The 12,817-nt window shown below is 36.0% G+C and overlaps 1 protein-coding gene across 1 annotated transcript in view; it reads left to right on the top strand.

The window, feature by feature from the left end:
- The window catches only part of LOC121724658 (mucin-2-like), a 54,863-nt gene that overhangs the window by 21,464 nt on the left and 20,582 nt on the right, over window positions 1-12,817 (top strand). Inside the window, exons 23-33 of the mRNA XM_042111377.1 lie at window positions 597-884; window positions 1,365-1,652; window positions 2,526-2,600; window positions 4,295-4,369; window positions 5,888-6,175; window positions 7,817-7,891; window positions 8,416-8,703; window positions 9,586-9,657; window positions 10,194-10,478; window positions 11,189-11,476; window positions 11,957-12,244. Coding sequence (XP_041967311.1) covers window positions 597-884; window positions 1,365-1,652; window positions 2,526-2,600; window positions 4,295-4,369; window positions 5,888-6,175; window positions 7,817-7,891; window positions 8,416-8,703; window positions 9,586-9,657; window positions 10,194-10,478; window positions 11,189-11,476; window positions 11,957-12,244 — 2,310 coding nt within the window. The remainder of the gene's footprint in view (window positions 1-596; window positions 885-1,364; window positions 1,653-2,525; window positions 2,601-4,294; window positions 4,370-5,887; window positions 6,176-7,816; window positions 7,892-8,415; window positions 8,704-9,585; window positions 9,658-10,193; window positions 10,479-11,188; window positions 11,477-11,956; window positions 12,245-12,817) is intronic.

Here is a 12,817-nt window from a genome sequence, read left to right as displayed (position 1 = left end):
CCATTTTTTTAAGTATGCCCAAGATTGAGGTAGATTAATTTCTTATACTTTGCCATTGAAAATGAAACTTGTTTTCAATGGAATTATTTTTTCTGTCAAATTCTAATGAACAGAATCAACTGTTACCATGAAAGGTGAAACACACATTGGCAAAAGCTGATTCCACACAAAATAGCTACTATTTTTGGATGGCAACTTCCTAAAATATCACTGACAGTATTTTAGATAGATAGATAGATAGATAGATAGATAGATAGATAATTCTTTCTTTTGATTCACATAAAAACAAGATTGTGTTTCACACATGAGGCAGCAATCAGTGCACAACAAAAGACCAATAAATTAGGCTAACACTAAAGTTTGTATGTCTAGCTTAAAACAGAACTAGGACTGGTTAAAATGCAATTAAGATATGACAATAAATAGATAAATAAGTTGATTTGATAAATAAAGAGTCCATTCAATTTAATTCACATTATCTGGTTCAGCAGTCTGATCACTGTGGGGAAAAGGGTGTTTAGCAGAGTTATCTTCAACATCAAGATTCATTTTATCCAGAAGCCCAACCCCAGAATTAACATCAGTCTCTACCATAGGCTCCCCCTCAACACCAGCACAATCATCAACATCAGTACCCATCACAACATCACCTCAACCATCTCCTTCAACATCACAGTCTATGACACTATCTCCATCCTCATCATCAGTAACCATAACAACACAGGCTTCATCATCAGTCTCTATCTCTGCCTCCCCTACACCTGCAGCTACATCTCAAACATCTGCTTCAGAAGCCACCACATCCCCCGTACCATCAACACCAAATCCCACATCATCATCAGGTACACCACAAACGAATGCTACAACATTTACATTCACAAATGGTCAGTCATCACATATCTATTTTTATTTCATAATTTTCTGTTTGTTATTGGTGCCTTTGTGACGTACACCTGTGGTGTATAATTTAGCACTCTACATAACTTGGAATCTATAGAAGAATTTCCATAATGTAGGTTTTTTTTTTTTTCAAAACTATTACCAAGGTTGGCATAGTTTTATTTCTATCTTCATCTTCAATAGTATTTTCTCGTTTATAACACACTCTCATTATGCAATTTGTACAGCCACATTCTACTTAAATCTAGTGGCCAGAATGAAATATTCCCATATGAGGTCAAACACATGCATTCTAAACAGCTGATTCCTCATAGATGGAACTAAAACATTTTAGAAAGGCAGCTCACCAGAAAAACAGGGTGTTTCTCTTTCTGAATGTATACATTTAATGAGTGTATTATCTTATATAACATCAATAATACAAAGCGTCCCAACTTCAGCACTAACGACAACCTCTACCATAGACTCCTCCTCAACACAAGCACAATCATCAACATCAGTACCCATGACAACATCACCTCAACCATCTCCTTCAACATCACAGTCTATGACACTATCTCCATCCTCATCATCAGTAACCATAAAAACACAGGCTTCATCATCAGCCTCTATCTCTGCCTCCTCTACACCTGCAGCTACAACCTCAATATTTACTTCAGGAGCCACAACATCCCAAATAATCTCAACACTAAATGCCATTTCAACATCAGTAATGCCAGAAACAAATGCCACAACACTGACATCCACAAGTGGTTAGTCATCCCATATGTATTTGTTTTGTTCATTATTGTGCCTCTGTATCCTGATGTTCACATGAGAACTGAACATAACTTGGTGTCCTCAGGAGAATTTGATTTGACAAGCATCCATTTTTTTTAAGTATGCCCAAGATTGAGGTAGATTAATTTCTTATACTTTGCCATTGAAAATGAAACTTCTTTTCAATGAAATTATTTTTTCTGTCAAATTCTAATGAACAGAATCAACTGTTACCATGAAAGGTGAAACACGCATTGGCAACAGCTGATTCCACACAAAATAACTACTTTTTTTGGATGGCAACTTCCTAAAATATCACTGACAGTATTTTAGATAGATAGATAGATAGATAGATAGATAAACTTTCTTTTGATTCACATAAAAACAAGATTGTGTTTCACACATGAGGCAGCAATCAGTGCACAACAAAAGACCAATTGATTATGCTAACACTAAAGTTTGTATGTCTAGCTTAAAACAGAACTAGGACTGGTTAAAATGCAATTAAAATATAACAATAAATAGATAAATAAGTTGGTTTGATAAATAAACAGTCAATTCAATTTAATTCACATTCTCTGGTTCAGCAGTATGATCACTGTGGGGAAAAATGTGTTTAGCAGAGTTATCTTCAACATCAAGATTAATTTTATCCAGAACCCCAACCCCAGAATTAACATCAGTCTCTACCATAGGCTCCCCCTCAACACCAGCACAATCATCAACATCAGTGCCCATCACAACATCACCTCAACCATCTTCTTCAACATCACAGTCTATGACACTATCTCCATCCTCATCATCAGTAACCATAACAACAAAGGCTTCACCATCAGTCTCTATCTCTGCTACGTCTACACCTGCAGCTACATCTCCATCATCTGCTTCAGAAGCCACCACATCCCCCGTACCATCAACACCAAATCCCACATCATCATCAGGTACACCACAAACGAATTTACATTCACAAATGATCAGTCATCACATATCTATTTTTATATCATAATTTTCTGTTTATTATTGGTGCCTTTGTGACATACATCTGTTGTGCATAATTTAGCACTGTACATAACTTGGAATCTTTAGAAGAATTTCCATAATGTACAGTTTTTTTTTTTCAAAACTATAACCAAGGTTGGCATAGTTTTTTTTCTATCTTCATCTTCAATAGTATTTTCTCATTTATAACACACTCTCATTATGCAATTTGTACAGCCACATTCTACTTAACTCGAGTGGCCAGAATGAAATATTCCCATTATGAGGTCAAACACAGGCTTCTAAACAGCTGATTCCTCATACCGGTACATGGAACTCAAACTTTTTAGAAAGGCAGCTCACCAGAAAAACAGGGTGTTTCTCTTTCTGAATGTATACATTTATTGAGTGTTTTATCTTCATATATATATAACATCAATAATACAAAGCGTCCCAACTTCAGCACGAACGACAACCTCTACCATAGACTCCTCCTCAACACAAGCACAATCATCAATATCAGTACCCATGACAACATCACCTCAACCATCTCCTTCAACATCACAGTCTATGACACTATCTCCATCCTCATCATCAGTAACCATAACAACACAGGCTTCATCATCAGCCTCTATCTCTGCCTCCTTTACACCTGCAGCTACAACCTCAATATTTCCTTCAGGAGCCACAACATCCCAAATAATCTCAATACTAAATGCCATATCAACATCCGTAATGCCAGAAACAAATGCCACAACACTGACATCCACAAGTGGTTAGTCATCCCATATGTATTTGTTTTGTTCATTATTGTGCCTCTGTATCCTGATGTTCACAAGAGAACTGAACATAACTTGGTGTCCTCAGGAGAATTTGATTTGACAAGCATCCATTTTTTTAAGTATGCCCAAGATTGAGGTAGATTAATTTCTTATACTTTGCCATTTAAAATGAAACTTGTTTTCAATGAAATTATTTTTTCTGTCAAATTCTAATGAACAGAATCAACTGTTACCATGAAAGGTGAAACACACGTTGGCAAAAGCTGATTCCACACAAAATAACTACTATTTTTGGATGGCAACTTCCTAAAATATCACTGACAGTATTTTAGATAGATAGATAGATAGATAGATAATTCTTTCTTTTGATTCACATAAAAACAAGATTGTGTTTCACAATCAGTGCACAAGATTGTGTGCACAATCAGTGCACACCAAAAGACCAATTAATTATGCTAACACTAAAGTTTGTATGTCTAGCTTAAAACAGAACTAGGACTGGTTAAAATGCAATTAAAATATAACAATAAAGAGATAAATAAGTTGGTTTGATAAATAAAGAGTCAATTCAATTTAATTCACATTATCTGGTTCAGCAGTCTGATCACTGTGGGGAAAAGGGTGTTTAGCAGAGTTATCTTCAACATCAAGATTCATTTTATCCAGAACCCCAACCCCAGAATTAACATCAGTCTCTACCATAGGCTCCCCCTCAACACCAGCACAATCATCAACATCAGTGCCCATCACAACATCACCTCAACCATCTTCTTCAACATCACAGTCTATGACACCATCTCCTTCCTCATCATCAGTAACCATAACAACAAAGGCTTCACCATCAGTCTATATCTCTGCCTCCTCTACACCTGCAGCTACATCTCCATCATCTGCTTCAGAAGCCACCACATCCCCCGTACCATCAACAACAAATCCCACATCATCATCAGGTACACCACAAACGAATTTACATTCACAAATGATCAGTCATCACATATCTATTTTTATATCATAATTTTCTGTTTATTATTGGTGCCTTTGTGACATACATCTGTTGTGCATAATTTAGCACTGTACATAACTTGGAATCTTTAGAAGAATTTCCATAATGTACAGTTTTTTTTTTCCAAAACTATAACCAAGGTTGGCATAGTTTTTTTTCTATCTTCATCTTCAATAGTATTTTCTCATTTATAACACACTCTCATTATGCAATTTGTACAGCCACATTCTACTTAACTCGAGTGGCCAGAATGAAATATTCCCATTATGAGGTCAAACACAGGCTTCTAAACAGCTGATTCCTCATACCGGTACATGGAACTCAAACTTTTTAGAAAGGCAGCTCACCAGAAAAACAGGGTGTTTCTCTTTCTGAATGTATACATTTATTGAGTGTTTTATCTTCATATATATATAACATCAATAATACAAAGCGTCCCAACTTCAGCACGAACGACAACCTCTACCATAGACTCCTCCTCAACACAAGCACAATCATCAATATCAGTACCCATGACAACATCACCTCAACCATCTCCTTCAACATCACAGTCTATGACACTATCTCCATCCTCATCATCAGTAACCATAACAACACAGGCTTCATCAGCCTCTATCTCTGCCTCCTTTACACCTGCAGCTACACCTCAATATTTACTTCAGGAGTCACAACATCCCAAATAATCTCAATACTAAATGCCATATCAACATCAGTAATGCCAGAAACAAATGCCACAACACTGACATCCACAAGTGGTTAGTCATCCCATATGTATTTGTTTTGTTCATTATTGTGCCTCTGTATCCTGATGTTCACATGAGAACTGAACATAACTTGGTGTCCTCAGGAGAATTTGATTTGACAAGCATCCATTTTTTTAAGTATGCCCAAGATTGAGGTAGATTAATTTCTTATACTTTGCCATTGAAAATGAAACTTGTTTTCAATGGAATTATTTTTTCTGTCAAATTCTAATGAACAGAATCAACTGTTACCATGAAAGGTGAAACACACATTGGCAAAAGCTGATTCCACACAAAATAGCTACTATTTTTGGATGGCAACTTCCTAAAATATCACTGACAGTATTTTAGATAGATAGATAGATAGATAGATAGATAGATAGATAATTCTTTCTTTTGATTCACATAAAAACAAGATTGTGTTTCACACATGAGGCAGCAATCAGTGCACAACAAAAGACCAATAAATTAGGCTAACACTAAAGTTTGTATGTCTAGCTTAAAACAGAACTAGGACTGGTTAAAATGCAATTAAGATATGACAATAAATAGATAAATAAGTTGATTTGATAAATAAAGAGTCCATTCAATTTAATTCACATTATCTGGTTCAGCAGTCTGATCACTGTGGGGAAAAGGGTGTTTAGCAGAGTTATCTTCAACATCAAGATTCATTTTATCCAGAAGCCCAACCCCAGAATTAACATCAGTCTCTACCATAGGCTCCCCCTCAACACCAGCACAATCATCAACATCAGTACCCATCACAACATCACCTCAACCATCTCCTTCAACATCACAGTCTATGACACTATCTCCATCCTCATCATCAGTAACCATAACAACACAGGCTTCATCATCAGTCTCTATCTCTGCCTCCCCTACACCTGCAGCTACATCTCAAACATCTGCTTCAGAAGCCACCACATCCCCCGTACCATCAACACCAAATCCCACATCATCATCAGGTACACCACAAACGAATGCTACAACATTTACATTCACAAATGGTCAGTCATCACATATCTATTTTTATTTCATAATTTTCTGTTTGTTATTGGTGCCTTTGTGACGTACACCTGTGGTGTATAATTTAGCACTCTACATAACTTGGAATCTATAGAAGAATTTCCATAATGTAGGTTTTTTTTTTTTTCAAAACTATTACCAAGGTTGGCATAGTTTTATTTCTATCTTCATCTTCAATAGTATTTTCTCGTTTATAACACACTCTCATTATGCAATTTGTACAGCCACATTCTACTTAAATCTAGTGGCCAGAATGAAATATTCCCATATGAGGTCAAACACATGCATTCTAAACAGCTGATTCCTCATAGATGGAACTAAAACATTTTAGAAAGGCAGCTCACCAGAAAAACAGGGTGTTTCTCTTTCTGAATGTATACATTTAATGAGTGTATTATCTTATATAACATCAATAATACAAAGCGTCCCAACTTCAGCACTAACGACAACCTCTACCATAGACTCCTCCTCAACACAAGCACAATCATCAACATCAGTACCCATGACAACATCACCTCAACCATCTCCTTCAACATCACAGTCTATGACACTATCTCCATCCTCATCATCAGTAACCATAAAAACACAGGCTTCATCATCAGCCTCTATCTCTGCCTCCTCTACACCTGCAGCTACAACCTCAATATTTACTTCAGGAGCCACAACATCCCAAATAATCTCAACACTAAATGCCATTTCAACATCAGTAATGCCAGAAACAAATGCCACAACACTGACATCCACAAGTGGTTAGTCATCCCATATGTATTTGTTTTGTTCATTATTGTGCCTCTGTATCCTGATGTTCACATGAGAACTGAACATAACTTGGTGTCCTCAGGAGAATTTGATTTGACAAGCATCCATTTTTTTTAAGTATGCCCAAGATTGAGGTAGATTAATTTCTTATACTTTGCCATTGAAAATGAAACTTCTTTTCAATGAAATTATTTTTTCTGTCAAATTCTAATGAACAGAATCAACTGTTACCATGAAAGGTGAAACACGCATTGGCAACAGCTGATTCCACACAAAATAACTACTTTTTTTGGATGGCAACTTCCTAAAATATCACTGACAGTATTTTAGATAGATAGATAGATAGATAGATAGATAAACTTTCTTTTGATTCACATAAAAACAAGATTGTGTTTCACACATGAGGCAGCAATCAGTGCACAACAAAAGACCAATTGATTATGCTAACACTAAAGTTTGTATGTCTAGCTTAAAACAGAACTAGGACTGGTTAAAATGCAATTAAAATATAACAATAAATAGATAAATAAGTTGGTTTGATAAATAAACAGTCAATTCAATTTAATTCACATTCTCTGGTTCAGCAGTATGATCACTGTGGGGAAAAATGTGTTTAGCAGAGTTATCTTCAACATCAAGATTAATTTTATCCAGAACCCCAACCCCAGAATTAACATCAGTCTCTACCATAGGCTCCCCCTCAACACCAGCACAATCATCAACATCAGTGCCCATCACAACATCACCTCAACCATCTTCTTCAACATCACAGTCTATGACACTATCTCCATCCTCATCATCAGTAACCATAACAACAAAGGCTTCACCATCAGTCTCTATCTCTGCTACGTCTACACCTGCAGCTACATCTCCATCATCTGCTTCAGAAGCCACCACATCCCCCGTACCATCAACACCAAATCCCACATCATCATCAGGTACACCACAAACGAATTTACATTCACAAATGATCAGTCATCACATATCTATTTTTATATCATAATTTTCTGTTTATTATTGGTGCCTTTGTGACATACATCTGTTGTGCATAATTTAGCACTGTACATAACTTGGAATCTTTAGAAGAATTTCCATAATGTACAGTTTTTTTTTTTCAAAACTATAACCAAGGTTGGCATAGTTTTTTTTCTATCTTCATCTTCAATAGTATTTTCTCATTTATAACACACTCTCATTATGCAATTTGTACAGCCACATTCTACTTAACTCGAGTGGCCAGAATGAAATATTCCCATTATGAGGTCAAACACAGGCTTCTAAACAGCTGATTCCTCATACCGGTACATGGAACTCAAACTTTTTAGAAAGGCAGCTCACCAGAAAAACAGGGTGTTTCTCTTTCTGAATGTATACATTTATTGAGTGTTTTATCTTCATATATATATAACATCAATAATACAAAGCGTCCCAACTTCAGCACGAACGACAACCTCTACCATAGACTCCTCCTCAACACAAGCACAATCATCAATATCAGTACCCATGACAACATCACCTCAACCATCTCCTTCAACATCACAGTCTATGACACTATCTCCATCCTCATCATCAGTAACCATAACAACACAGGCTTCATCATCAGCCTCTATCTCTGCCTCCTTTACACCTGCAGCTACAACCTCAATATTTCCTTCAGGAGCCACAACATCCCAAATAATCTCAATACTAAATGCCATATCAACATCCGTAATGCCAGAAACAAATGCCACAACACTGACATCCACAAGTGGTTAGTCATCCCATATGTATTTGTTTTGTTCATTATTGTGCCTCTGTATCCTGATGTTCACAAGAGAACTGAACATAACTTGGTGTCCTCAGGAGAATTTGATTTGACAAGCATCCATTTTTTTAAGTATGCCCAAGATTGAGGTAGATTAATTTCTTATACTTTGCCATTTAAAATGAAACTTGTTTTCAATGAAATTATTTTTTCTGTCAAATTCTAATGAACAGAATCAACTGTTACCATGAAAGGTGAAACACACGTTGGCAAAAGCTGATTCCACACAAAATAACTACTATTTTTGGATGGCAACTTCCTAAAATATCACTGACAGTATTTTAGATAGATAGATAGATAGATAGATAATTCTTTCTTTTGATTCACATAAAAACAAGATTGTGTTTCACAATCAGTGCACAAGATTGTGTGCACAATCAGTGCACACCAAAAGACCAATTAATTATGCTAACACTAAAGTTTGTATGTCTAGCTTAAAACAGAACTAGGACTGGTTAAAATGCAATTAAAATATAACAATAAAGAGATAAATAAGTTGGTTTGATAAATAAAGAGTCAATTCAATTTAATTCACATTATCTGGTTCAGCAGTCTGATCACTGTGGGGAAAAGGGTGTTTAGCAGAGTTATCTTCAACATCAAGATTCATTTTATCCAGAACCCCAACCCCAGAATTAACATCAGTCTCTACAATAGGCTCCCCCTCAACACCAGCACAATCATCAACATCAGTGCCCATCACAACATCACCTCAACCATCTTCTTCAACATCACAGTCTATGACACTATCTCCATCCTCATCATCAGTAACCATAACAACACAGGCTTCACCATCAGTCTCTATCTCTGCTTCCTCTACACCTGCAGCTACATCTCCATCATCTGCTTCAGAAGCCACCACATCCCCCGTACCATCAACACCAAATCCCACATCATCAGGTACACCACAAACGAATGCTACAACATTTACATTTACAAATGGTCAGTCATCACATATCTATTTTTATTTCATAATTTTCTGTTTGTTATTGGTGCCTTTGTGACGTACACCTGTGGTGTATAATTTAGCACTCTACATAACTTGGAATCTATAGAAGAATTTCCATAATGTAGTTTTTTTTTTTTTTCAAAACTATAACCAAGGTTGGCATAGTTTTATTTCTATAGTTTTATTTCTATCTTCATCTTCAATAGTATTTTCTCATTTATAACACACTCTCATTATGCAATTTGTACAGCAACATTCTACTTAAATCTAGTGGCCAGAATGAAACATTCCCATATGAGGTCAAACACATGCATTCTAAACAGCTGATTCCTCATAGATGGAACTCAAACATGTTAGAAAGGCAGTTCACCAGAAAAACAGGGTGTTTCTCTTTCTGAATGTATACATTTAATGAGTGTATTATCTTATATAACATCAATAATACAAAGCGTCCCAACTTCAGCACTAACGACAACCTCTACCATAGACTCCTCCTCAACACAAGCACAATCATCAATATCAGTACCCATGACAACATCACCTCAACCATCTCCTTCAACATCACAGTCTATGACACTATCTCCATCCTCATCATCAGTAACCATAACAACACAGGCTTCATCAGCCTCTATCTCTGCCTCCTCTACACCTGCAGCTACAACCTCAATATTTCCTTCAGAAGCCACAACATCCCAAATAATCTCAATACTAAATGCCATATCAACATCAGTATTGCCAGAAACAAATGCCACAACACTGACATCCACAAGTGGTTAGTCATCCCATATGTATTTGTTTTGTTCATTATTGTGCCTCTGTATCCTGATGTTCACATGAGAACTGAACATAACTTGGTGTCCTCAGGAGAATTTGATTTGACAAGCATCCATTTTTTTAAGTATGCCCAAGATTGAGGTAGATTAATTTCTTATACTTTGCCATTGAAAATGAAACTTGTTTTCAATGGAATTATTTTTTCTGTCAAATTCTAATGAACAGAATCAACTGTTACCATGAAAGGTGAAACACACATTGGCAAAAGCTGATTCCACACAAAATAGCTACTATTTTTGGATGGCAACTTCCTAAAATATCACTGACAGTATTTTAGATAGATAGATAGATAGATAGATAGATAGATAGATAATTCTTTCTTTTGATTCACATAAAAACAAGATTGTGTTTCACACATGAGGCAGCAATCAGTGCACAACAAAAGACCAATAAATTAGGCTAACACTAAAGTTTGTATGTCTAGCTTAAAACAGAACTAGGACTGGTTAAAATGCAATTAAGATATGACAATAAATAGATAAATAAGTTGATTTGATAAATAAAGAGTCCATTCAATTTAATTCACATTATCTGGTTCAGCAGTCTGATCACTGTGGGGAAAAGGGTGTTTAGCAGAGTTATCTTCAACATCAAGATTCATTTTATCCAGAAGCCCAACCCCAGAATTAACATCAGTCTCTACCATAGGCTCCCCCTCAACACCAGCACAATCATCAACATCAGTACCCATCACAACATCACCTCAACCATCTCCTTCAACATCACAGTCTATGACACTATCTCCATCCTCATCATCAGTAACCATAACAACACAGGCTTCATCATCAGTCTCTATCTCTGCCTCCCCTACACCTGCAGCTACATCTCAAACATCTGCTTCAGAAGCCACCACATCCCCCGTACCATCAACACCAAATCCCACATCATCATCAGGTACACCACAAACGAATGCTACAACATTTACATTCACAAATGGTCAGTCATCACATATCTATTTTTATTTCATAATTTTCTGTTTGTTATTGGTGCCTTTGTGACGTACACCTGTGGTGTATAATTTAGCACTCTACATAACTTGGAATCTATAGAAGAATTTCCATAATGTAGGTTTTTTTTTTTTTCAAAACTATTACCAAGGTTGGCATAGTTTTATTTCTATCTTCATCTTCAATAGTATTTTCTCGTTTATAACACACTCTCATTATGCAATTTGTACAGCCACATTCTACTTAAATCTAGTGGCCAGAATGAAATATTCCCATATGAGGTCAAACACATGCATTCTAAACAGCTGATTCCTCATAGATGGAACTAAAACATTTTAGAAAGGCAGCTCACCAGAAAAACAGGGTGTTTCTCTTTCTGAATGTATACATTTAATGAGTGTATTATCTTATATAACATCAATAATACAAAGCGTCCCAACTTCAGCACTAACGACAACCTCTACCATAGACTCCTCCTCAACACAAGCACAATCATCAACATCAGTACCCATGACAACATCACCTCAACCATCTCCTTCAACATCACAGTCTATGACACTATCTCCATCCTCATCATCAGTAACCATAAAAACACAGGCTTCATCATCAGCCTCTATCTCTGCCTCCTCTACACCTGCAGCTACAACCTCAATATTTACTTCAGGAGCCACAACATCCCAAATAATCTCAACACTAAATGCCATTTCAACATCAGTAATGCCAGAAACAAATGCCACAACACTGACATCCACAAGTGGTTAGTCATCCCATATGTATTTGTTTTGTTCATTATTGTGCCTCTGTATCCTGATGTTCACATGAGAACTGAACATAACTTGGTGTCCTCAGGAGAATTTGATTTGACAAGCATCCATTTTTTTTAAGTATGCCCAAGATTGAGGTAGATTAATTTCTTATACTTTGCCATTGAAAATGAAACTTCTTTTCAATGAAATTATTTTTTCTGTCAAATTCTAATGAACAGAATCAACTGTTACCATGAAAGGTGAAACACGCATTGGCAACAGCTGATTCCACACAAAATAACTACTTTTTTTGGATGGCAACTTCCTAAAATATCACTGACAGTATTTTAGATAGATAGATAGATAGATAGATAGATAAACTTTCTTTTGATTCACATAAAAACAAGATTGTGTTTCACACATGAGGCAGCAATCAGTGCACAACAAAAGACCAATTGATTATGCTAACACTAAAGTTTGTATGTCTAGCTTAAAACAGAACTAGGACTGGTTAAAATGCAATTAAAATATAACAATAAATAGATAAATAAGTTGGTTTGATAAATAAACAGTCAATTCAATTT

This window comes from Alosa sapidissima, chromosome 1, assembly GCF_018492685.1.
Source record: "Alosa sapidissima isolate fAloSap1 chromosome 1, fAloSap1.pri, whole genome shotgun sequence".
In the NCBI taxonomy this organism is placed as follows: domain Eukaryota; kingdom Metazoa; phylum Chordata; class Actinopteri; order Clupeiformes; family Clupeidae; genus Alosa; species Alosa sapidissima.
Note: the sequence above shows the minus strand (reverse complement) of the source record. Positions and strands in the feature narration are given on the sequence as shown.